This window comes from Muntiacus reevesi, chromosome 9, assembly GCF_963930625.1.
Source record: "Muntiacus reevesi chromosome 9, mMunRee1.1, whole genome shotgun sequence".
NCBI classification, from domain to species: domain Eukaryota; kingdom Metazoa; phylum Chordata; class Mammalia; order Artiodactyla; family Cervidae; genus Muntiacus; species Muntiacus reevesi.
In genome coordinates this window covers 62,543,716-62,569,263 of record NC_089257.1, presented here as the reverse complement: position 1 = coordinate 62,569,263, position 25,548 = coordinate 62,543,716, and the positions used below count along the sequence as shown (strand labels likewise).

Sequence of the window (25,548 nt, the reverse complement as noted above, 5' to 3'; positions counted from 1 at the left end):
CTCAGCTATGGTGTGCAGGCTTCTCACTGCAGGGGCTTCTTTTGCTTCAGAGTACAGGCTCTAGGCCCACGGGCTTCAGTAGTTGAGGCTTCCAGACTCTAGAAAACAGGCTCAGTAGTTGTACCTCATGGGCTTAGTTGCTTCATGGCATGTGGGATCTTCCCGAATCAGGGACTGATCACCTGCATTCCCAGTTGGATTCTTTACCACTGAGCCACGGGAAGTCCTGTCTTATTTTATGTTTAAAAATTTTTGGCTTCGCTGTGTGGCATATGGGATCTTAGTTCCCTGACCAGGGATCAAACCCACCTCCTCTCCATTAGAAGTGTGGAGTCTTAACCACTGGACCACCAAAGAAGATTGTTATATTTTATTTAGATAGTTGATCTTTCATCTCTTGTCACAAGAACAAAACCTTTTTAGAGAAAAAGGTGATTTTGTCTACTTTTTTCCCTCCCTCTTAGTTCAGTTCAGCTCAGCTCAGTTGTGTCCGACTCATTGTGACCCCATGGACTGCAGCATGCCAGGCTACCCTGTCCAACACCAACTCCTGGAGCTTGTCCAGACTCATGTCCATCAAGTCAGTGATGCCATCCAACCATCTCATCCTCTGCTGTCCACTTCTCCTCCTGCCTTTAGTCTTTCCCAGCATCAGGGTCTTTTCAAATGAGTCACTTCTTCGAGTCAGGTGGCCAAAGTATTGGAGTTTCAGCATCAATCCTTCCAGTGAATATTCAGGACTGGTTTCCTTTAGGAATGACTGGTTTGATCTCCTTGCAGTCCAAGGGACTCTCAAGAGTCTTCTCCAACACCGCAGTTCAAAAGCATCACCAGCACACAGTTGTCTTTTGGAAGTAGTGCTTACATTATTTGACAGTAGCATTGCTGGCTCGTAAAGTGTATGTAGTTGTCAATCCAGAAGTTTCTTCTTTTTCCTTTTTTCCCCTGAATATGACTTCTTTAATAAAGATTAGTCCATCTTATTTGGCCTGAGTTTGAACAACTTTAGCTCTCTACACAAAATTGCAAGTAAACTTTGCACAGAGCTTTCTTGATTGAGTGACTTCACTTTCACTTTTCACTTTTATGCGTTGGAGAAGGAAATGGCAACCCACTCCAGTGTTCTTGCCTGGAGAATCCCAGGGATGGGGTTGCACAGTCTTGGACACGACTGAAGTGACTTAGCAGCCGCAGTTTCCCTCTCCTTCATTAGTGTAAGGTGAGGACTGCTGTGTGACACAGACAGCTGATCAACCTCTGACTCTGCTCTTCTATTTGGCACGCTTGGCCCCACCATGACGCTGCTCCCCTTGAAGTATTTTTTTTTCCCTTGAAGTATTTTTGTAAAGGACTTAGCTGATGGTCTTTTGACTTTTTCAGTTAAAAAATTACTAACTTGTTACAAACAAAATGGGTTAGAGTAAAAATTACTTTATTGCTATTTTTAAAATGTGTTAAATCTTTAAAAGTCATTCAGGGACCTCCCTGGTGGTTCAGTAGTTAAGATTGCACCTTCCAACCAGGGGATGTGGGTTTGATCCCTGGTCGAGGAACTAAGATCCCATATGCTGTGGGGTTGCTAAACCTGCTCACCGAAGTGAAGACCCAGAGCAGACAAAATTTTTTAAAACAGTCTTTGAAGAAGGGAAATCTTTCTTCAAAATCAAAAATAATTGGAATTTTTTAGGCACCCTCTTTTAGATGTTTAGATTACGGGCCATGTATGACCAAAAGGAATTTATTTCCTGTCTTGTCATGTCTGAACCTCAGAAATTTTCTTTCCTTTCTCATTTCAGACCCATCCAAATGTGGATAAAAAACTTTTCACTGCAGAATCTCTAATTGGTTTGAAGAATCCAGAGAAGTCATTTCCAGTCAACAGTGATGTAGGGGTGCTAAAGTGGAGACTACAGACCACAGAAGAATCTTTTATTCCACTGACAAGTAAGTGCCTCTGGCCAGTCCTACTAAGCTAGTCTGCATTGAGAATTAGAAATAGCCCTGACTTGGGCACTCTTACCCTTATTGCCATAATTCTTTTTGACAAAATGACCTTTTAAAATGGACTGTATTTTAATGATTAGACTTAATTTTTAATATCTTTAATTTTGAAACCATTGTCTTTAATAGTTTACATTAGAAAGTTTTAAGGCTGGTATCAGTTTTGATTTGCTATCTTAACTTTGCTTCATTCTTTTCCTAATGTTCTAGTATACTTGCTTTGCTTTTGTCTTCAGTTAATTGCTGGCCCTCAGAAAGTGGAAATGGTTGTGATGTCAACATAGAATATGAGCTACAAGAAGATAATTTAGAACTGAATGATGTGATTATCACCATTCCACTCCCGTAAGTTCCCCACATAATTGCTTTTTCTATAGTGAGCTTATAAAACTAGTCTTTTAGAACTCAATTTTGGAGGCAACACTTAGCTGACTATCGCTGCTAAGATATATAAGATACAAAGGCCAGTTGTGAAAGAAACCTGGTAGAAAAGACTGCATACTTACTGTATGGTTCCATGTAGAAGACATTCTGAAAAGGTAATACTCTTGAGACAGAGATCAGGCACTTGATTGCAGAGGAGCACAAGGAAACTTTGAAGATGATGGAAATGTTCTGTGACTTGATTGTAAAGTGCTTACAAGATACGTTTGTCAAAATGCATCCAACTGTGTACTTTTGAAGGAGTGGATATTACTGACTTTAAAGCCAAACATACAAAGCTGGTTGTAGTTCTGAAGATGTTTTCCGATGTTGGTCTTCAGTTTGTTCCTGTAGTAATGAAGGTTTCCAGAAGGAGGAGCCAGTTCTCTGTCTTATTTTGCAGCTCTTAAATAAGAAATTGAGTCTGTCAGACAGAATTCTTCTTTTTTCACCTTCTTTGCTAAGTTACCAGCTAAAGATGAGAGTGTGATTTCAGGGTACTATTCTTGGTGAAATAAGGTATTTGCATTAGTTTCAGGAAATTTTGTAACAACTTCATTGAGGTATGGTTGACATGCAATAAACTACATATGTTTAAATTGTACAGTCGGTTAAGTGTTGACCTATATGCACCTGTGAAACCATGATCACATTTAAAATAACAAAAATCTATCACCGCCAGAAGTTTAGTTCCAGTAAGCTTTTGATGTGCGTTTATATGGCATACTTTCTAGGATCACCTAGAAATACTCTACTTTATCTCCTCACTAGCATTTCCAGTTACTGAACTATTATTTCACCATTGAATCCCTGCTCCTCTCCTCTGCCTCTCAGCATCCCCATGATTAAGTACAGGGCTTAATGAATACCTAGTAAGTATATTCTTAGTGTGTTTTTACTGTTAAATTGCTCAGTTATTATTACAGAGAAGATGGTTCTGATTTAATATGCAGTTTTGGTCAAATTAATTTGAATTAAAATTAAATTGTAGTTTGATTCAGATTTTAACATGGCCAGGTCTGGTTTTAGTCATTCTTATTTCCATTTTTTAAAACATGATTTATTACCAGTGTCCCCTTTAATGGGCTAATCATCTTAATTCTTCACAGCTTGGTTGTTATTTCAGAACAATAGATGTCTGCCTTGAACCATCCTGAGACTTGGGCGTTGGTGACAGGTGTGGGTTTTATTTTGTCAAGATTTATTTTGCTAGACTATTTTTAGGATGCCACAAGTTTTAGGCCTCTCCATCTACCCTATAATTGTGGTTATGGTGGTTTCCTGTGTCTTAGTTCAATTTTGCAACAGTCTCCAGAAGAGACCCTTGGACAGCACTTTACCCTTTTGTCTAGAACTGATCAAATTAGAGCTCAGAACCAGAATGGGAACAAGGGCAAAGGGAAGAAACATATATACAACTGGGAGCATAAAAGAGTTAATGCTGTTATCTCACCCTTATCAAAAGTTTTTTTGGTCTCCCTTATTTACCGAGCCCCTAATGCAAACATTGGATGTCACTGGTGAATTAAAAGGTGGTAAATTTAGAATGTGTAGGAGTAGGTGACACTGCCTGTCAGCCGTGTGTGGGGGTGTGAAATACATCCTAACTAGCCCTGGTTCTCCTGCAGATTTAGGATGATTGTGTGTCTCTCTTTGCCATCATGCTCATGTTTTGCCCACGGGCAATTGTTTCACTTACCAAATAAAAGTTCACTTCCTGGATTGTAAATCAAATAAACCCGCTGGCATCAACTACAGTAAGTTTTGAAACATTCTGAAATCTTTTGAAAATATTCTCTCAGAGGTCCAAATTCATTTCCATTCTAAATAACCATAGGCATTTTAAGTTCTCCTCCACTGTTATTATCAACCTATTTTCCCCCTCATTGGCATCTGTAAAGAGAACAACACTATGTTAAAATTCTTTCTTGACAATGCAGCAAACCACTAGTGCAGGATTTTTTGAAATACATCCCACTTCACACATTTGTCAGTCTCAGTTCCCTGCCAGCTCCAGATCTAGTCCATAAATTGCAACGGCTCATGACTGTTTGCCAATTACTTATGGTTGTATATATCTGTACCTACGAGAAGGGATGAGTGAAACCCTTAGCCAGTGTAAGGGTCCTTGAGGTTATTAAGGAGTGTAATTTTTTCTAGGACTGTATAAAAGCAGGCGGAATTTGAGAAGCATAATCAAATTTGGGGCTGGTTTTCCTTGGCAGAGTTTTTCTAACTCTGGACAGCTAACTTGACATGGGTGTTTCTTGTGGCAGATCTGGTGTTGGTGCTCCAGTGATCGGTGAGATTGATGGCGAGTATCGACATGACAGTCGACGAAATACCTTGGAGTGGTGCCTGCCAGTGATTGATGCCAAAAATAAGAGTGGCAGCCTTGAGTTCAGCATTGCTGGGCAGCCCAATGACTTCTTCCCTGTTCAAGTTTCCTTCATCTCCAAAAAAAATTACTGTAACATACAGGTATTCCCTTTTAATAGAGATCTTACACGGGGAAGGTGGTAGAACAGATGACTTCATAAGACAGAGCAGAAAAATCAGAAAAAACTATGTCCCGCATGGATTCCATTGCTGTCTCATTTTATTGCATGCATGCTCAGTTGCTTCAGTCATGTCGAACTCTTTGCAGCCCTTTGGACTATAGCCCACCAGGCTCTTCTGTCCATGGGATTCTCCAGGGAAGAATACCGGAGTGGGTTGCTGTGCCCTCCTTCATGAGATCTTCCCGACCCAGAGATCAAACACAAGTCTCCTGCATTGCAGGCAGATTCTTTAATGCTGAGCCACAGTCTTGGTCAAATTCTTCACCTGCTTTATTTCAGTTTTTTTCTCTAGATCAGATAAAGAAATTGAATGTGACTATGTATAAAAGTATTATGGGTGTGCAGGAGTTGTATCTCTTAGTTGCCTGTTTTTTCAGTAATCCCATGTTATCTTAGAATCCATTTATCAAAGCATTCAGCACATGACTTAGTAATGACTTTTGTAGTATTGTCACTTGATTTGATCCCAAAGACACTTTCCCATCATTAATATGGATCATTATAAGCCATTTCTGCTGTAAACTTTGTCCTTTAGGTAGACAAAACAGTGGAAATTTGTGAACTGTTCCTTATTTATTTGTTTAGGCTGCACCACATGGCTTGCAGGATCTTAGTTTCTCAACCAGGGATTGAACCCAGGCCCGTGGCAGTGAAAGTGCCGAATCCTAACCACAGGACTGCCAGGGAATTCCCTTTAAACTGTTTAGGTCATTATTTTTAACTCTTAGGTCATTATTTTTAACTCCTTATTTTTCTAGTTTTTGAAATTGCATTACAAGCACTGAGTTTATATTGTCATCTTCACCTCTGACTTGTTGATTTGCACTCTTACCTTTCCCGATGGTCTCTGTCTTGCCTCTAAGTGCTTGGGAAGTTATAATTTCCTCTGTCAGATGTTTTCCTCTGTCAGTTTTCTCTCTCCCCTGCCCCCACTCAGTTATTGGCTCAACCCCATCAGTATTGGAGCACATTGTTGAACCCGAGACATTTTCCTCTTAGGGACCTTTTGAAGAACAGGACAGTATAAATTGCTCTATCAGAACTTCATTAGAAAATGTGAGTCAGTGGTTAAAGTTTTGTGTTGGTACCATTACAGGCACCATTGTTACAGGTAATTCATTAAACTGGATGTTTATTATTACTAAAAAGAAATCTCATTAGAACGACCCAGCCATATCTGGAAAATAAGTATGGTAGAGTAGCTTAGTGAGACTTTGCGAGCACTTTTAACAAGTAATGTTGAGTTGTTAAAATATTGCCTTTTGGGTCAAAATGTTAATTGATCATTCTTATAGAATTTCTGTGACCTAATGGGTTTTATAGGGCAGGGCCTGGGCAGTGGCGGCTTACTCTGGACCTTTTACTTAATACCGTTCTACATGTCATCCCAAGAGTTGTGTTTTCTGTCAAAGAACAGATTAATCATGTTGATGGGGAGGAGTGATGCTGTGAGTTGCAGTTGTGAATTGAACTTTTTAGTATTTCTGAGTTAAACTTTTTATATTGCTTTCATGAATTTGATCTGTTCTGTACTGAGAATTTAGCCAGCACCTTGAAGACCCACTGTTCTTCTGCTTTACCTTACTCTTTCTTTGTTTTCCTAGGTTACCAAAGTGACCCAGGTAGATGGAAACAGCCCTGTAAGGTTTTCCACAGAGACCACTTTCCTAGTGGATAAGTATGAAATTCTGTAATACCAAGAAGGAACCGAAAAGGAAAATTTTCAAATGAAGAAGCCAGCAGTGGCTGAAGAGTTTTTTCCAAACCCACAAGCCATTGGAGACCCTTTTTTTTCCAAATGCAGTGCACGATTCTCTGAGCGCAAGGACCCTCAACTCCCCCTCAGTGTTTCAGTGTCACAGAGACATTCTTTGGCAAAGCAGTGGCACACCATACAGGGAAAGGCTGCTGATTTCTTTGGCAGGTTTACTGGCCAGCAGGAAAGCAAGCTCTCCAGAGAATGCCCCCAGTTAATCATTCTTTCCCTTTGCCTAAGTTGTTCTTTTAATTGAATCCTTAAATATATTTCATACTTTGTTTTTAAAAAGTATTCTCTGCGGAAGATTTTAATCTTTCACCCTTCTTTGCCTTCAGTTTTTTTCTTTTGTATATCCAATCAAGCCCTGGGGTCATCTGCATATAGGCATTGTATCTGGCACTCCCGTAACAGGTTGCTCTAATCCAGTCTTGATTTTTGGACTATACAAGTGAACTGCTTGAGGGGTATGAGGTCTGCACATTAAAAGATAAGGTTGTATTATGTCCTTTTCCTATATCTATTCATCCTCCACTCCTTTGCCAAGCCGTTTTTCTTTCAGGTTTGTCGCTCTGCTTTAGAACACTACTGTGAATCCTATTGTGTCAATAGTAAAGACAGCTGAGAAGCAGCTTTCAGATGGCATAGCCCCCCACTTCAAAGTGTCCTGGAGGAGAATGGTCATGTCCAGTTAGGGATTTCACACCCGCAGGTAATCATGTCTGCTGCTGGTGCTACCCAGCCTTCCATTCTCCACATTTTGGGTACTTCAGCTAATACATGATAGCTCTTGGTCTTTGTAATCCATTCGCATTCCTGAGATTCACCACCTCCCTCTTCCTGAATGTTCTCTATATGTCATCAGTTTTTTCCTTTCCATCTGAAATAAGGTTATGATTTTGGAGGCTGAACCCTCAGTGAGTCTTTGTGCCAATGCTGTTGGCCCTAAACTGTCAAGGAGACTGCAGTTTCACCACCAGATTTTTAGGCTTTCAAGATGCAGCTGATTATATTTGCTGTATAGGAATTGCTGATAATACTCCTTTCTAGCCTCCTCAACATTTTTTTCAGCAACCTATCCTTCCCATCTTTGACATCCTTCCTTTTTCTCCCCTAAGCCTTTTCTGTTGAGTGTCATCATGTAGCGGTTGTTTCTCAGCCTGCCATCCATTATTTCTTCAGTGGAGAAGACTGCATCAGCCAGCCTCGTGTTGTCTTTTAATCGAGTCTTGCACTGGGGATCGGTAGAGTTGTTGCCAGGCTGCAGCCACGGGCGGGGGTGGGTGGGTGGGAGAGATGGATGACAGTAGACGCCCTCCTGCACTCTCAGCTGGTTGGAGAGTACCACTCCACTCTGAACATTTGGCCTTCCCTGCAAAGAGTGTACTGTACTTGAAGCAAAGCAGTCACACACAAATGGCCATGGATGGAATTGTTTGCCAAAGAAATTTCTGGCCTTTCCCTTCCCCTTAATCGCATCAGGGAAGAATCCTTATTTCTAGCTTGGTTTCCACATAAGGTTTTTTGAGGAAGGGGACTGGGACAAGAAATCTGTCATGTAGTTACGTAGACAAGGAATCTTATTAATTCAGTTTTGTTTGAGAGTTGCTTGTCCATATGATTTTTTAAAAGTGAGATTTAGTTTCACAAAAACTTTTTTTTCTGAAATTACTTTTGGGGTAATATTTAAAATGAGAGACATTTTGTAACCCTGTAAAATAGGGAATATAACATTCCAGTGTACACACAGAAGACAGATTCTTTAATCAAATAAAGAGTATTATAAAATGAATGTTTTTAGACTGTTGACCCTCTCATCCTTTGGTGTCATCTTGGTGATTCAGAATGATGTAATGGGATCTAAGATTAAAAATTAATGATATGTTTCTTTTAAGAGGAAATAATCTCTAAGAGTATTCATTGCCTTTTCTCCCTATAACAAGTATTGTACCTCCTTGTGTATTTTTCTGCATTTGAGAACAGACACATACACATGTACTCCTGACAGTGTAGCTTTTGAATTTGATGACACTGTGGGCTTTTGATCCTGATTTTGTCAGGGGCAGTTGTAGAATCAGGAAAATGAAGCTTCATCTTGAAGGAGTAACCATAGGTGGTGATACCTTGGTGCATTCTCTTCCCCATTAGACAAACAGTGGTAAGAAGTAAGTGATGCAGGCATGAGTGATGAATGCCTTGAATAATGCCTCCGAAAAGGCTGCTTCCTTACCCTCTATTTAAGTTTAAAACTATAGAATGTCACCAAATTGGAAGGCAAATCTCTGATGAATAATAAGTTTCTGGGATGAATAAGTTTTTATTTTAATGGTGAGAGGTAAGATTTTGAATTTTTTTTAACTTAAGAGAACTAGCAAGTATCTTGTCTAATGTTTCTAAAGTGTAGCTTGGCTCCCTGAGGCTGTAATGTTAATCCAGTGAAATGAAGCACACCAAACCCACACCACACCCTCTGGCAGCTGATACCTCCATGGTGTCAGGTGGACTTTTTGTTGGCTTCTTATGAGGGAGACTAACAAAATAATTACATCTGACTGAGCATTCTGTTTGATGTAGGAGGTTTGTGGTTCCTGCTCTGGGTTCATTAATTCCACATAGAGGAGGTAGGGAGGGAGGTGAGTTCCTTTTAAGAAAAGGTCTGTCATTCATCTACTCAGTATCAAACCCCAAATTAATCAGCCCATGCATCGCTGCAGGAAACATTGCCCTCAGTTGAAATCGTACACACTAGGTAGCCTCAGATTTCCAGAGTCGATACAGAATAGCTTTTTAAAAAGTTATGTGAGACTTTTTTGGCAGTCCGGTGGTTAAGACTCTGCCCTTCCACTTCAGGGGCTGCGGGTTCGATCCCTGGTTGGTGAGCTAAGATCTGAAAAAAAAAAAAAAAAGAAAAAGTTTATATCTGCAGGGCTCATGGGAGGAAGAGAGGAAAATAGAAAGTGCCCATCCTCAAGAAGGTTGAACTAGAAGCAACAGCTGTACCTCCTTAAAAGTGTAGCTTTCTTGCTAAAGCAGACACATCAACTGCAACTAGGGATTCTCAGTGTGGGTCTCTAAAGGTGAGGGCTTTGGTCTGGGTAGGTTTTAAAGGAAAAATTAAGCAAAAATGCAGAATTGACTCCCCTGGACTACGCACAACTATCATTGCAACCGTCCTTTCTCTGCATTCCCTCTTTTTGCCCCCTTTGGTAAATATACCTGCAGCTGTAGAGCTTCTCTGAAACTCCTAGAAGATCCACAGGTAGGTTGGCTGCTGTGTCCTGCTCCTAACCCAAGAGCAGACAACATCTCTACAAGAGTCAGTTTCACCTCTCACCCTACGGAGTTAGTGATTGATGAGGAGACAAGCCTTTAGGAAGTTTAGACTCTTATCCAAACTGAGCTGTCCCCTCAACACAAGAGGTCAAGCAACCAGGCAGTTTTTAGAAGCTTAGGCCACTCCCCTATCCCCTACTCCCACTGGCCAGAAAGGAAAGTTTTTTTGCCTTGCTGTTCATAGGGCAGGGGTTATGGGAAGTTCCCATAGGTGTAACTGAGATCAGGTTGATGTGCTATCTGGGAAAGAAGTTACAAATTCAAAGCCCTGAGAGAAATGGAAATAGGTCTTGTTTCCCATTTTTTGCCTGAATGAATCCTTGTTCATTTCTGCTCATAGGAAGGTCCAGAGCCATGGAAGTCCAGTCTTCCATCCTACACAAAATTTCCACTCAGCTTGGAAGTATCTTAGCTGTGAATAGAAGTGTGGATTGCGTAATTTCAAAAACAGGCTGAGAAGAGAGTTTCTGCTCTTTTCAGCTACTGAAGAACGGTTTGAACTTTCTCCCCAAATTGAATGCAGTGAGGAGTTAGTTACTTGGCATCATCGGTGCCACCACACCTACACTAATGATGCCTGAGTTCAGGATCCAAAGATGTCAGAAGGGATAGCTTCCTGGGGTAGGGTGTGTATCTATAGGGATTGCTTGCTGTAATGAGCAATAATAACCTCTTTCTGAGGCTGGAGGGAGTACAATTTGAGAGGAGGGACAGCTGGGAAATGTGCTGTGGCTAGGACAGGGTGGGTGTGGAAATCGACTCCTGACATTCGTAACCAAGTGCAGAGGGCCTTCAAAAATCCACTCTTCCACACCCAGCCTTTGCCCTCTCCCCCTGCTTCCATCTCGGAAAGTCTGAAGCATGCTTGGAAAGCTGCTTTCTGCTTTCTTCTCTCTTCCTCCCCCTTTCTGAGCTCCCAGCTGCTCGACCTCTTGCGTAACTGTGCGAGAGGACTGAGTCTTTCTGATGGGCTCCAGATGTGGAGCGGGGTGGGGGTGGAGGGTGGGGATGGTAGGTCTGAAGTCCCCTGAGCGCTCCAACTGTGGGAACACAGGGCCCGGACACAGCGGGAGCAAGGACACTGCACAGAGCCTTTGTCCTGGGCTCAGCGGACTGCTGGGCTGGGAGGACAGCAGTTAGGTGATGTTTCAACCCCCTGCTTTAGCATCAGCTGCCTCTGTGGCAGGCTTGATTATTCCCCCAAATTCCTCCTGACCCAGACAGTAAGGAAGAGTTGGATTTCTGAAGCACAGTTAAGTGAAGAGTCCGTGAGGCACCCCAATCTGAGCCTCTTCCCTCAAATCCTGGGTCTTGGCACATAAGATACAACAAGTTTGGGGTTTGTCTCCTTTTCTTTTTATTTAACAGAATAGCCTGAAAATTACTGTTGTGATCTGCTTCATGAAAGGTGGTTAGAGTTAAAATACTTTTATGATCCGCAAAAGGTATGAAGAAAGAATAAGAGGCTTCCACTCTCAACACTGCTCCCCCACCCTTGGACAGATCCTGGGGTTTCCTGATACCCATGGCACATGCTGGATGAAGCCTGATAGATTGACCTCTGTTAGCTACAGCAGGTAGCTGCAAAGAGCCATCCACCCCTCCTGCTTCTAGTCCCGTTGGTTCCAGCCTTCAGCTGGGGGTGGGGAGGGTCCCCCTGCTAGTGCTGGCCCTGTCAATGAGTGACCAAAGGTTCCTGCAGTTCAGCTTCCTGCTGTTCCTGGGTTAAACAGGGAGCACAGTAAAAGCACTGAATCAGAACAAGACTTGTCCACCACAAATTATTTTCTGCTGTCCTCTGCTCACTGGAATGTCACAGCCTTGGGGGCTTTCTGCTTCCTGTCCTTCAGGGAGGAAGAGTCTCAGGGCTCCATCCAGTGCAGGTTTAAAAGGTCCAGTCTAGTTGAGTTCAGATCCCTAGGTCCTCCCCCATCAGTCTCCTGGGGCAAGAGCTGGCTTTACAAGGTAAGGATCGGCTGTCAGCTTGGATTTCGGGTGGTGGTTGAAAAGGAGAATAACCTTCTCCCAGGCTGTTTCCAGGCTTCTCTAAGGTTCTCAGGTCCTCCCCACCCACTTCTTCCTTAATAAACCCTTCCTCCTAGAGACCCAAACTGCTACAGGATGCTATGCTCAACCACTTTGAGCACCAGTTTGCCTCCCAACTGTAATCCCGCAGGTTGTGGTGGGGGTGGAGTGACAGGGGGGCAAGATGATAATTCCATTCGGTTTTCCTGTGCTTTCCAGTTTGCGCGGCATTTTACCATGCCTTCTTATACCTATCTTTAGACATATCTGTGACGCCCTATCTGGACGGTTATTAACCCCATTTACAGCTCGTCCTGGCGGAGGGGCTTGGAGTAGGATGAGAAGGGGCGACAGAGGGTAGATAGACCTGGATACCTTCAGCAGATATTCGGAGATGTTAGGAACATGCCCGGCTGCGACCATGAAGTTCACTGGGATCTGATGGAGGATTCAGGCATCTAAACTGAAAAAAAGAGTAGGGGGCGGACTAGAGAGAAACGGGAAAACACCCTCAGAAGAGCCTTAAGGCCTAGGGGTGGAGGGTGGTCCAGGAGAGTCCGAAGGGGAGGGCGAGTGGGGACAGGGTGTGCACGCGGTGGTGGTGGTGGTGGAGAGCCCAGCTGCGGAGATGAACAAAGCGCGCGCTGTGCGGGCGTGGGGGGAGGTGCCGCTCTGGGAAAGGCTGGGTGGGGGGACCTTGGGCTCCAGTCCCGCAAGGGCGTCTCCTCTGGCTGGCCGGGCGGACGGGACGGGGGGACGGGGCGGGGACTAGCGGGGTGGTGGGGCGGGGGTTGGAAGGCGGGACCCACTTGCTCTCCTCCTACTCAGCGGGCTTCCAAGGAAAAGCAAGAGTGTCCTTCGGAGTCTGGGGCCGCGGCTGCCGAGCTGGGCGAAAGACCCGGTGTGCCCCTCTCCCCTCGAGGTGAGGGCGCTCCCTCCCGCGACGCCTGCGGGTCCCGCTCGCTGCGCGGCTGGGACGGGATAAGAGGAAGTCCCGGGGACCTGGCGAGAGCCCTCAGACCAGCTCTGGGCTGGAAGATCCCGGAAGAAGCCGGTAGGGGAAGAGGGGCGCCGCAGGTGAGTGCGTGGGGACGCGGGGGGCTTTGTGCCGAGCGGGCTCCGCTGCTCTCCCGGGAGCGACTTGCTCCTGCCCTCCCGAGCCGCTGCCGGCGCCACCGCCAGAGGGGGCCCTTGCGCTCCGCCCCACCGCGGCCGCCCGCCGCCCGCCGCCTGCCGCCCCGGGGGGAACGCGGATCCTTGTCCCAGGACTTTCCTGCGGGCGACTGGGCGACACTCGCGGGGTCTCGTCCGCCTGCTCCTCTCACCTCCCCTCTCCTGCCGACAGAAGGACTGAGAGCCCTGCGCCAGGACAGCGGGGTCCCCTGGGGGCATCTCAGCTGCCGTCCCGGGCTGGGCCGCCTTGATGGGACAGGAAAGGGATGCGGAGTCGGGCTCGGAGGCAGTGCTGTCCGGAAGGGACCGCTGGGTGTGTTCAGGGGATGGGTGGCACATCTGGGGCCTCCTGGGCCCTGCCTGGGCCCCGCGTCTTTAGGGGTCCGGGAGGCTGAAGGGGAGACCGTGGGGGCCGTGAGTCTCCGGCCCTTGCCACGCCCGCACAGTCCAGATTCGACTCCCTTGCGGAGTTCCCCAGTGCCGGGGCTGAGCCAGGTCATCCGGGCTCCTCGGGGAAGGGGAAGCGCGCGGGCGGGGGCGGGGGGGACTGGGAGGGGCCCCGGGGTTGCCGAGGCTTCCACGGACGCTTCCGCCGAGGCGCGCGCGAGCGGAGGCTGGGCCGGGAGACGCAGCGGCCCGGTGGGGGACCCAGGGCGCCGGGGCGGAGCTGCATTCTGGGCCCGTTAGCTCAGCGGTCCCGGAGGCTCCGGGGACTGACTCATCCGGCCGGTTACACACAAACATAACACCCCCCCCCACCACCACGTCAGGCATCCCACGCGCAGACACACTCGGCGCCCCAGCCGGCATCACCCACGCACCCTTTCCACCGCGCACGCCACGCGGACACGCCCGTCTCTCTGCCGTGACACGTGTGGGACCCAACACACACCTAGACCTCTACCCACTCCGCGCACACGCCAAGCACCCGCAGCCCTAAGAAGCCCACATCCACACCTGCAGCCCCCGCGCACACGCAGCCCGCGATTCACACACCCACCTGCCGCTCACGCCCATCACACACTCAGTCCGCACACACGAATGCCACGCGCGCGGCCCCCTCCCGCAGCCGCCCACGGGGAGCCGGCGGTGTCTGGGGGCCGCGCCTTTCCCGGACCGCGCAAACAAGCGGCCCCTTCTCCCGGCCCGGCCAAAGAAAGGCCGCTTGTCCGGCGTCAGCGGCGGGCGGGGCGGCCCAACACTGCGGCCTTGTCCCACCTGGCGGCCCTGGGGAGGGCGGCGAGGGGCAGCAGGGAGCCCTCCGTGCGGAGGCACCCCACCTCCACTCCGCACACAAATAAAATCACAGCCCCAAACTACAGTTGCGCCTCGTCCCACCGCCTGCTCCAGCCCCGGCTGCCCGCCTACAGTCTCTGTCTACAGCTGGGTCCCCAGGCCAGCCCTCCGGACCCCTCTTTCACTCCAGAGCCTCACCTCCCGTCCCCACGACGGTGTCCTGCTCCACGGCCCTGGGTACCTTCGACTGCTGTCGGGCCGTCACCCCCCTACCTTGAGCACTCGTCTGTCCCCAGTCTCCCCCATCTCCTTCGTCCCCCAGTCCTTCTCCTTCTGGTCCCTGTCTCTCCTCCCCCGACCCCCGCCTCCGCCTCCCCTGCGTCCCCCGGACTCCATCCTGTTTCCCACCTTCTTCCCCTCCTCCCCATCCTCTGCCCCCAGTCTTCTCTCCCCAGCCCTCCTTTTCCCTCACTCTTCAGTTTCCCTCTTTTATTTTTCTCTCCAAACCCTTAATCTTCCCTCCCGTCCCACCCCTCCGCAGACCCCCGATTTCCCATCTCCTAAAGTTCTCTGAGGGCTTCCCAGATGGCGCTAGTGGTGAAGAACCTGCCTGCCAATGCTAGAGATGTAAGAGACGTGGGTTCGATCCCGGGTCGGGAAGATTCCCTAGAGGAGGAAATGGAAACCACTCTAGTATTCTTGCCTGGAAAGTCCTGTAGACAGAGGAGCCTGACGGGTTGCAGTCCATGGGATCGCAGAGTTGGACACGACTGAGCGACTAACAGTCAAGTTCTCTGCGTCCTTTCCCCTTCGTCCTCCCCGGCCCCTGCCTGGCTCCGGCGCCCCGCCCAACTGGGCTCCCGGCCTCAGTTTCCTTCCCTTCCGGCCCCTTCCTCTGCCAGCGGCCCTTCCTCGAGGGCAGACGCGCGCCGAAAGGATCCCAACTCGGCCTCGCTCCTGGGCCGTGCGACGCCTGGGCCACAGGGGACCGCTCTCGCTCCTGGGCGACCTCCGGCCTTTCTTCTGGGGCCCGATTTGGAGGCTGGACTTCCTCCAATCCCTGTTGGTTCTGGAACTTCCCAGTTCCCAGTTCCGTCCAGGGCCTCCCGCGCCCCTCGTTAAGGGACCGACCGAGTCCCCCAAAGCGGTGACTCCCCCCACGCGGGCAGAGAGCTGGGGTCCAGGTAGGGCAGGGGATCCCCGGTGGCCTGGATGCCCGGGCGTTCGCGCTGGGCCGGGAGGCCGCGGGGCCCGGCGCGGGGTCACCTGCCAGAGCCCTGGCCTCGCCCACGCGGGGCTCTCTAGATATCCAGGCCTCTGCCACCTTGCGCCCGAGGAGGCGCTTGGGCGTCTCAGCTCGCAGTGGGAGACCGCTACCGAGAGCCGGGGTTGACCGCGGCGCTTCCCCAGCCCCTCCTCCCAGAGAGCCGGACACGCACCGCAGCGGCCTTTTTTTGGCAGCGGGCGGGCCGGATTTCCCAGGACCGCGGCGGAGGCCGGAGGGGTGAATCGGCTGGGTATAATAACAGCCCAGGGCAGTGGGCAGCCTGGTGGGACCAAGCAGGTCGGCCGCTGGGGCCGCTGGGGGGCGCCCCGGCGCAGCTCGCTTGGCTCTCCCCGCCGGGGGAGCGGCGGGAAGAGAGAGCGCCCCCCGGTGGCGGCTCTCCGGGCAGCGGTGCAGCCCCGGGGTCAGAGCACCGCCCCCGGGCTGGGACGCCTCGGTTTGGTGTATCTCCACTCCACCTGGATTGAGTTTCGGACCTGGAGCCACAGCCTCGCGCCTCCCAGACTCTACATCTTTTCTTATCTTCTCCGTCTCTCCCTACACCTCTCTCCTTATCTCTTCCTGTTCTTTCACCTCCTTATTCCCTTCTCTCCTCTCCTCCAATCACTCTTTTCCCCCATCAACCTCGTTCTTTTACAGGATTTATCGCCACTTGAAATCAGTGGTGTAAATAAGTGAACACACTCATTGCTCCCTCACAGAGTGATGGTGACAAACTTGACAGATGAAGAAGCTGAAGCCCAGAAAAGTGAAGTGACTTAAGTTCAGGAAGCTCATGCTAGTAATCGGCATATTTACAGTGCTTTGCACTTCACAGAGTGCCATTTGATATAATATCTGAATCTCTAGGGCTTTTCTTGTGGCTCAGCTGGTAAGGAATCTGCATGTAATGCGGGAGACCTGGGTTCCATCCCTGGGTTGGGAAGATCCCCTGGAGAAGGAAATGGCAACCCACTCCAGTACTCTTGCTTGGAAAATCCCATGGATGGAGAAGCCTGGTAGGCTACAGTCTATGGGGTCGCAAAGAATCGTGGGGCACGACTAAATGACTTCATTTCACTTCACTTCACCCACTCTGGTATTCTTGCCTGGAGAATTCCATGGATTGTATAGTTCATGGGGTTGCAAAGAGTTGGACAGGACTGAGCAACTTTCACTTTCTGAATTTCTAAAACAATCATCTTAAAAAAAAAAACCAAACTAATAGTTTTATTGAGGAATGATGTTCATACCATAAATTCACTTAAGTGTACATTCAATTATTTTTAGTATATTTACATATCTGGGCAAACCATCATCACAAATAAGTTTTAGAACATTTCTATCATGTCCCCCAAATCTGCACATTTTTATAGCCCATTAGATGGTCCCTCTGACAGGTCTAATTGGTTCACCTATTCCACCCCTAGCCCCAGGCAAGCAGTACTCCAGACAATATTATTTTTAAATATAAATCATTATTCCAGTTTTATAGAGAATGATTGACACTCAGAGAAGTTAAATAACATGTGTAAGTTTCTCTCAGTTAATAAATAAGAAAGTCAAGATTATAATTTAAGGCTCTTGCATCCCAGTCTAAAGCTCTTTCCGCTACCCAGTGATGCCTTTCCTTCACCATTGTTCATTGTTTTGTTTTTCTCACCCCCTCTTTTATATACGCTTATATCCCCAACTCACTGTCTTGCCTCTCCTCCCTCAGAAAGCTGAAGGACTTCCCTCAGTTGAAAGAAGCAGTAGCGCCATCTTTGTCCCTGGAAATTCTTCCCCTTGGCCAGATCTCCTGGGGAGGTGCCAGGCCGGCTAGCGCCTTGCTGTAGGTTAACGGCCTCTGCCTTCCCTCTTCCCAGGCAGACTTGGGGTGGGCCTTAGGCCCCGTTCCAGCGTCTCTTCCTCCAGCTTGGGTGGAAATGGTGATGGAGACGATGCATGCCAGGTCCGGAAGGGTGGAAGCTGGGAGGGTAAAATTAGTAACACTATTGCTAAGACCTTTGGGCCCCACTGCCAGGGTCAGACACTCCTTGGAATGCTGGCTCCTGCCCCACTTCCTCTCCAAGTCTCTTAGAAGATGGCTGGAAGAGAAAGTGGAAGGGAACCCTGCCTTCCTGGGTCTCCCTCCCTCCCTGTGGTCACACTCTCTTCAGCTTCCCCAGTAACATTGCAGCAGTCAATAGGAAGTTTCTCACCTCAGCAAGTTGGCCAAGGGATGGGCACGTAGGCACAGATTAGAACACAAAGCTCCTTCCTCACAGTTCTCAGGTGCCAATGCTGTGAGCCATGGAGGGAGGGATGGGGAAGGCTCTGGAGCTCTGGCATCTGTTTTACCTCTGGTTCTAAGGACTTCAGCTCCCTACGGTACCAGATCAGGTTGAGAACCCAAGAGTCCTATATTCTCAGTGTTAGTCACCACTGGGGGTTTTATTTTTTATTTTTGCTGATTGTGGGGGTGGGGGTGGGTGAGATGCTTTCTGGGGAGGAGAGGATGCAGAGGAGAGGAGACAGAGATGGCAGTAATCGTGGCATTTCCCCCTCGTGTCTCCTTTAAGAAAACATCCTTCTGAGACCCCTGGGGAAAGAGACCGGGAGAGGCTGTGGAAGGGAGCGCCCGCTCAGCCCTGCCACCTGCCTGGGGCCCCCTGTCTACCAGTGTCCCTGGAGGGGCTGCCTTGAGCTAGCTTTCCTCTCTAAGGTAGATTTTCCCCACCTTCTTATGGCTTCTGATGCCCGAGGGTCCTCAACTGCCAAGGCCTGGGTCCTGGCTGTCAGAGGCAAGAGAGAGACCATATGGTCTGGGCCCTATAGGACTTTTGGGGGGGCGCTCTGTGTGTGTGTTTGGGGGGGTCAGGGCCGGTGTGGTGGGGTAGCATCCACGCTGACCTGTGTTGTGGGTGAAGATGTGGCACCACCCCCCCGCCCCCCGCATGGCCCCCACCACCCCCCAAGCTCCTGATCTGCCTCCAGGTCTCCTTCAGCAGGAGCTTGCTGGGAGCCGCTGTGCCATCGCTGCTGCCTTGAGAACACTGCTGCAGAACCCACTCCTTGCCCCTTTCTGCCCCGGCCTCCTCGCCTCACCTGTTTTCTGCTGTGTCCACAGGAGCTCTGGGGCCAGGAACATGGACACTCTCAATAGGAACCAGGTGGGCCCTGGATGTAAGACCCCGGCCCTGGTGCAGGTGAGCAAGGTGGGGGCCATGGGGCAAGAAGGCGATCTGGTGAGGTGAGGTCGGCTCCTCTCCTTCCCTGTGGTCCCAGCTCAAGGATGACAGCCACACTACCTCCATGCTCTTCCCCAGGTCCCAGGCCTATTCACAGCTAAGTCTTTAGCTGAATTAGGTTAATTGGTTCACCCAGAAAATACCCTTTGAAAGTCAGGAAGTGGTTTACAGTTCAACTTCGGAGCTGTAGCTGTTTCCGCCCTGCCCTCTCTTGTAATTCAGTTTAACAGGGGCAAGCTGTGGCCAAGTGGATTGCCATGGACAAGTCTACAGGGATGAGTCTTGACTGGTCCCCTCTATGGCAACTCCCCCCCCCAACTCTTAGCAAGCACCTCCCAGCTCTCCTTACTTTCTCCTTGTTTCTGTCCTAATAGACAAAAGGGGCAGTTAAACCAAGATGTGAGATAAATCCAGTGGGACGAGTTAGTGGCCTAGATTCAGATCTAATTACAATTTAATGGAATACCGCTCTGCACAAGATTTTGTACACCTACAGAGCCCTTTAGAGAGGGTAGGTGCTGGAGAGAGTGCTGGTGTGACTGGGACTAGGGTGGTATGGTGCCCGCCTGGAATCTCTCATGATGCTCATCCCCTACCTCCACCACCTACAGAAAGGACCCTTGGACCTGATCGAAACAGGCAAAGGGCTGAAAGTGCAGACGGACAAACCCCATCTGGTGAGCCTGGGCAGCGGGCGGCTCAGCACAGCCATCACTCTTCTGCCGCTGGAAGAAGGTGAGTCTGGGGTGCATCCTGCCTGCCACCCCTCCATCCTTACAGACATTCCTGCTTGGGAATCCAGGCATGCATGCAGGGGCCCCTCTTGCTACCTGCTGACAGTGTTCACCTTCCCCAAATGGGAGGCCATGTCACAACGCCCCCCTACCCCGCCCCCCAGTTTGCTTCCCTTGTCTGTGCCTCCCCCAGACTAATCTGGCTCCATGACCAGGATTAAAGATCAGCTTAGAAATCAGGAGGAGAGCCCTGAAATAGGAGAGCGCATGGCTCTTGGCAACCAGTGTGGCCAAGAAGAAAGGGGACTCCACTCCAGGGCCATGCCTGGAGAGGGAGAAGGCACTGGTGGAGCTGGAGAGATGGGCAAGATGGGCCTGGGGCAGACCTCCGAGTCAGGCCCTGGCACAGCCCCCTCCACCTTGCAGCTTCTGCCCTTCCTGTCTCCTCTCCTGGCTGCACTTGTTGCCCGGGTGATACTACATTCCCCACATTCTCCAAATACCAGTCCAGGAGCTCTCTCCCTCCAGGGGCTGGGGAGAGAGGGGGTGTGAGGAGGGCAAGGATTGCAGGTGGCAGAAGGGAGGGAGAGGAGAGGGGAGGGAGAGCTGGAAGAAAAGATGGGGGAGGCTAGGGAAGGAGAGAAAGGTCCTGGGGAGGGGGGCTTGGGGGGACTAAGGAAATTCTGCAGAAGAAGCTCCTACTAAGTTTTCAGATCCTCTGTGCCCTCTGGGCCTTCCTGTTTCTGGGGCCGAGACAGGCTCCTACCCCTCACTGTCTCCACCAGGCTCAGGGACCCCATGGGGTGGGCAGTGATTTTTCCTGGAGTAGGAGATGGCAGTCCCACTGTGGCCCTCCCAGCCCCTCCCTGCCTCCTCCACTTGGACCGGCCCTCTGACACTTGCCTCCTGTCTTCAGGGAGGACCGTGATTGGCTCTGCGGCCAGGGACATCTCACTGCAGGGTCCAGGCCTGGCTCCGGAGCACTGCTACATTGAGAACCTGCGGGGCACCCTCACCCTCTACCCCTGCGGCAATGCCTGCACTATTGATGGGCTCCCGGTCCGGCAGCCCACTCGGCTCACTCAGGGTAAGGTCTGACCACCCTGAAGCCAGGGAGCTTCTGTTTAAAAGCTTGTGCGTGACAGGTGCAGGGGAAGGCTGCTGTTTTGGTTGCCATGGTAACTGCCTGAGTGGCCAAGTTGGGGGTGGGGTGCTCAGGTGCATCTGGATCAGGTGCGTTTCAAAACCCCCGCCAGCATCCAGACCGGCTTTTCTCCCGTCGCCCCACCCTACCTCTCACACTGTGGTGGGAAGGGAGAGAAGAGGTTCCGCTGCCTGCTCTCAGAGGACACGGGGAGCTGTGCAGTGGTCGCTAATGGTTGTTAGGGGAGAAGAGCTGGAGCAGCAACGAGGGGAACAATGGCATGGTTCCACGATGCCAAGAGGCAGGTGTTCTAGAAAGCTGTTGAGGTTGGGGAGAGCAGGACAAGGGAGATGGGACAAGGGCAAAAAAATCCGAGGGCACGCTCACTACTGTTAAAACACTGTTGACAACAGCGTCTGGATCACGAATGTCTTTACCACTCTGTTTCCCAAAGGAACAGGTCTCTCTATTGTATAAGGGAGCTCTAAAAACTGGGCCTCCAGTTACTATGGTGATGAGGCAGGTAAGGAAGGGCTTGGCCCAGGTAGCACTCTGATAGACCAGGTGTGTTTGCCCTGGGCATCAGTGTATACAGTGAAGCATCATATTAGGGGGATGTGAAAAGTGGGCTTGGTAGCCGTAAAGGATGGGAGCTTTGGACTAAGCCTGGCTCTAAGTAGGAGGACCAATGCCCTGGCAGTGTTTTCTGGGGACTCTTACCTCTTACTGGGCTTCCCAGGTGGCTCAGTGGTAAAGAGTGTCCACCTGCCAATGCAAGATATACCGGAGACGTGGGTTCCATCCCTGGGTCAGGAAGATCCCCTGGAGGAGGAAATGGCAACCCACTCCCGGATTCTTGCCTGAGAAATCCCATGGATGGAGGAGCCTGGTGGGCCACAGTCCATAGGGTCGCAAAGAGTCAGACATGACTGAGTCGCTAAGCACAGGCACACCTCTGACTGGCTGGAAGCTCCTTGGCAGTGGGAATCCCACCCGCTCCACTGTTTCCCTCTTTCCTGCTCTTCACACCCCTTGGGGTCTCTCCCTTCAAGACTGACCCAGAAGACCCAGCCTGCCTGCCCTTGGGGGTATGTGAGGAGGGGACAGCTGACTCCACCACCAGCAGCAAACAGGCCCTCGTCTCTTCCAGAGGGCCTGTTATCTCTCCCTCTTATCTGACTCCAGCTAAGGGGGGCCCCCCATAAATTGGGGGTTTGGCTATGCTGCCATCTGGCTCCAGACCGTCCTCCTCTTCCATTTCCAAGAGAGCATCTTCCCCAAGATTTGGGTACATGCGAGTGAGACAGCAGAGCAGCAAGGAGAGGCAGGGGCAGCGTTCAGAGAAGGCCGGAGCAAGAGCCCACCCCCAAACCCCTCAGGTTCCTGGGCAAGTACACTCTGCTCCTGTGTGTTGTCACGAATGGACAAGGGTGGAGGAACCCATGCTCTGCAGGTCTCTCCCACTCGGTCTTTCCAGGGCAGCATTTAGCTCTGTGGGAAGAGGGAGGGCCTGGGCTGAGATGGAATTCTCAGGCATTTCCTGTGGCCCAAGTGACCCTCAACTCTTCTCCAGCCAGAAGCCCACCCTGCCAAGTATGTACCCTCCCACTCTCTCCTGACCCTAAACCCCCTTCCCTCTCCCTGCCTCCCACCCCACAGCCGCCTTGTCTAGGCTAGCCTGTCTCAGAAGCTTGGCAGCCTGGGGAGGGGTAGGCAGAGGCACAAAGGAACGGGTGTTCTTCTCCCCAGCACTGCCCCTCCCCTGGGCTCCAGGAGCTGAGGGTTTCCTTGTCTCATCTCTGGAGCAAGGCCCCAAGCCCAGCCCTGCCTGGCCCCACTCCGGACATTCTTGGGAGTGCGTTTCCCTGGAAACTGGGTGGCTCGGGGTGCAAGTGCTATCTCTGTGTGTCTGTGTGACTGGAGTGTGTTTATGTGTCTCCGGATGTGTTTGTGACTCTGGACTTGTGTATCTCTGTGTTTGTGTATTTCCCTGTGTTTATGGATCACAGTGTTCAAGTAGGGGGCAGGGTGAACTCAGGGCTGGTGGTACCAAACCGTCCACGGGTGTGCTCCTGTGAAGACAGGAGAACTCACTGACCACCGGCCTATCTGTGGGCATATGTGCAAGAGAATCATTTTCCCTGTCTTGTTCCCTCATCCAGCCTTGGTGTGTGGGGGGGACCCCCTCTTTGAAAAACCAGAGGACTACCCTAGAAATAACAAGGAGCCCTCTCTGGCTGGGCCGGTCCTTGGCTGCATCATTCTGGGCACTGTGCCCAGCCATAGGCAACTTGGAGAGGCACACGTCATAACGAGGAGAGTGGCAGTGACAGGCTCTTCGAGCAGGAATATGCCTGGGCCAGGGGCGGGGTGGGGGGGAAGCTGGCAGAAAACAGATGCCAACGACAGCTTGAGCGAAAGCTATGGCCGTGGGGCCCTGATGGGAGGGAACTGGGAAGATCCTGCTTCCAGTCTTGTCCCCAGGTACCTTGGGACATCCCAGGCGGCCCTCTCTCTACAGAGCAAGAGGTGGATGGAGCTGGGAAGAGGACCAAGGAAATGAGGAGGAATCTCAATCTGGGTCAAGGCTGCCCCACCCTGAGACCACAGTGCCAGACCACATGAAAGATCCGGGAGGAGACCCAGTAGGGAAGGACCCAGAAAGCCATGCAGCTCGGGGCCCAGGCTGTCTAGACAGAAGGTCCCCTACCCTCTCGGAGCCATTCGCTGCCAGCCCCTGCCTCTGAGCCTCCTCCGAGTCTCCTTCGCTCCCCAGGCCCCTTGCTGGTGGGTAGGGGCTTCTGGGAGGGCCAGCCAGGAGGCTCCCTGGAATGGGGCTGGAGCCAGGATTCCTGAGTAACACAGCTGCCTCCCTCTGGGATCCAGGACGATGGACCGCTTCCTCTTCCACCCAGCTGTCAGTTAGTCCTTCTGTGAAATGGGAGGGAAGCCTTGACTGTCCCCTGTGACAAGACTGATAAAGATCTCAACTGATAAAGCTCAAAGGAAGGAGAGAGAAAGCAAAAGCTCCTAGCTCCCCACTTGGGTGCGCCTGCCTGCTGCCCTGCTTCTCCCTGGCAGTGCCCTCTGGGTCTGTCTGGGTCTGTCCAGCTGGCCGTCACAGTTTCCAGACCGATGAATCACATTTCCTGAGGAGGTTTTTTTAAGCCTCCCCCTATTTTGCATTTGACCCTATATGGTTTTCCTTTTTCCTTCAGAAGGGGAATGAGCTGCCTGTGCACATGTGAGTGTGTGCATGCGTGTACATGCATGTGTGTGTGTGTGCGTGTGTATGTGTGTGTGTAGTATGGCAGTGTGGGTAGGTGTTCAGCGAGGGTGGAAAAATTATTTGATTGTTTCTCTAAGGAGGTTGACTTTTTTTTTTTTAGTCATGGAAGGAAATGGCTTTTTAAAAATATTTCTTTATTGGGACTTCCCTTGTGGTCTGGTGGCTAAAACTTTGTGCGGGGGTCTGGGGTTTGATCCCTTGTCAGGGAACTAGATCCAGTGTGCTGCAACTAACACCTGGTGCAGTCAAATAAATAAATAAAAATATTTTAAAAATATTTATTTATGTGGCTACTAATGGCAACCCACTCCAGTACTCTTTCTTGCCTGGAAAATCCCATGGACGGAGAAGCCTGGTAGCCTACAGTCCATGGGGTCGCAAAGAGTCGGACACGACTGAGGGACTTCACTTCACTTTCACTCCAGGTCTTAGTTGCTGCATTCGGAATCTAGTCCCCTGACCAGGGATTGAACCCAGGCCCCCTGCATTGGGAATGTGGTGTCTTAGCCACTGGACCACCAGGGAAGTCCCAGGAGGTGGAGTTTTGATTTCAGTCTCTCTAAGGCTGAGTGAAGGGCTATCTGTGCCTGAGTGAGTGCGGAACCAAGAGAGGGACTGGTGCCTGAGAGGTTGTGTGCTGGAGAATAAATGTGTATGAGACACATTAACTGGGGTGTCTGTGATTCAGAGCATGAGTGGTGTCTGGCTGAGCAGGTGTTGGTGTGTGTTTGAGAGAAGTGTGTGGGGCTCTGTGAGCTCTGAGCGTACAGAGGATGTCTGAGAGAACACAGCATGTGCCTTAAGGTTCTGGTGTCCAGAGGCCAGGTCCTGGAATGTGAGGAATTTTCTGGGACTGAGGCTGGGTGGTGAGTACCTGCCTGGCCCAGAACCTCAGCATGGTCCCAGGGGCTCCAGAGGTGGGTGGCACTCTTTCTAGATGGGAAGGTACCTCCTTGGGGTGGGCCAGCTCTGCTGGAGCCCTTTGCATGCTTGGTTGTGGTTGGGAAGGGGTAAGTTGGCTTCTGGAGCCCAAGGAAATAGGCTAGCTTGGAAGAGCCAGTGCCTGGGTCCAGTTTGGGTCATGGGGTAAGGTGAACTGCTGGGAGTGTGGGGAGTGGGGGCCAGGGGGGCAGAGGAAGGGGTGTATAGTGTGGAGACAAGAGCTAGACTCAAGACTGTTCACAGAGCCTTGCCTCGCCCTGAACTCCCACTTGTCACAGTGGCAGACTGAGGGCCACAGCTGGACCCAGTGACCTGGCTGGACTCCTGGGACTTTCACTCTTCTCTCTAATATATTGTGTACCCCATGGTCTGCAGCACGCCAGAATTCCCTGTCCTTCACTATCTCCTGGAGTCTGCTCAAACTCATGTCCATC

The 25,548-nt window shown here is 50.4% G+C and overlaps 2 protein-coding genes across 7 annotated transcripts in view; both read left to right on the top strand.

The window, feature by feature from the left end:
• The window catches only part of ARCN1 (archain 1), a 30,120-nt gene extending 21,587 nt beyond the window's left edge, over positions 1-8,533 (top strand). The window contains exons 7-10 of the mRNA XM_065944191.1: positions 1,797-1,944; positions 2,238-2,346; positions 4,701-4,905; positions 6,590-8,533. Of these exons, the coding sequence (XP_065800263.1) occupies positions 1,797-1,944; positions 2,238-2,346; positions 4,701-4,905; positions 6,590-6,679 (552 nt within the window). The 3' untranslated portion in view covers positions 6,680-8,533. The remainder of the gene's footprint in view (positions 1-1,796; positions 1,945-2,237; positions 2,347-4,700; positions 4,906-6,589) is intronic.
• A 4,397-nt stretch (positions 8,534-12,930) lies between these two features.
• Positions 12,931-25,548, top strand: part of PHLDB1 (pleckstrin homology like domain family B member 1) — a 47,935-nt gene continuing 35,317 nt past the window's right edge. For all 6 annotated transcript variants that reach the window (XM_065946166.1, XM_065946165.1, XM_065946162.1 and 3 more), the window contains exons 1-4: positions 12,931-13,176; positions 18,885-18,963; positions 19,617-19,740; positions 20,656-20,826. In XM_065946166.1, coding sequence (XP_065802238.1) covers positions 18,904-18,963; positions 19,617-19,740; positions 20,656-20,826 — 355 coding nt within the window. In that variant the 5' untranslated portion in view covers positions 12,931-13,176; positions 18,885-18,903. The remainder of the gene's footprint in view (positions 13,177-18,884; positions 18,964-19,616; positions 19,741-20,655; positions 20,827-25,548) is intronic.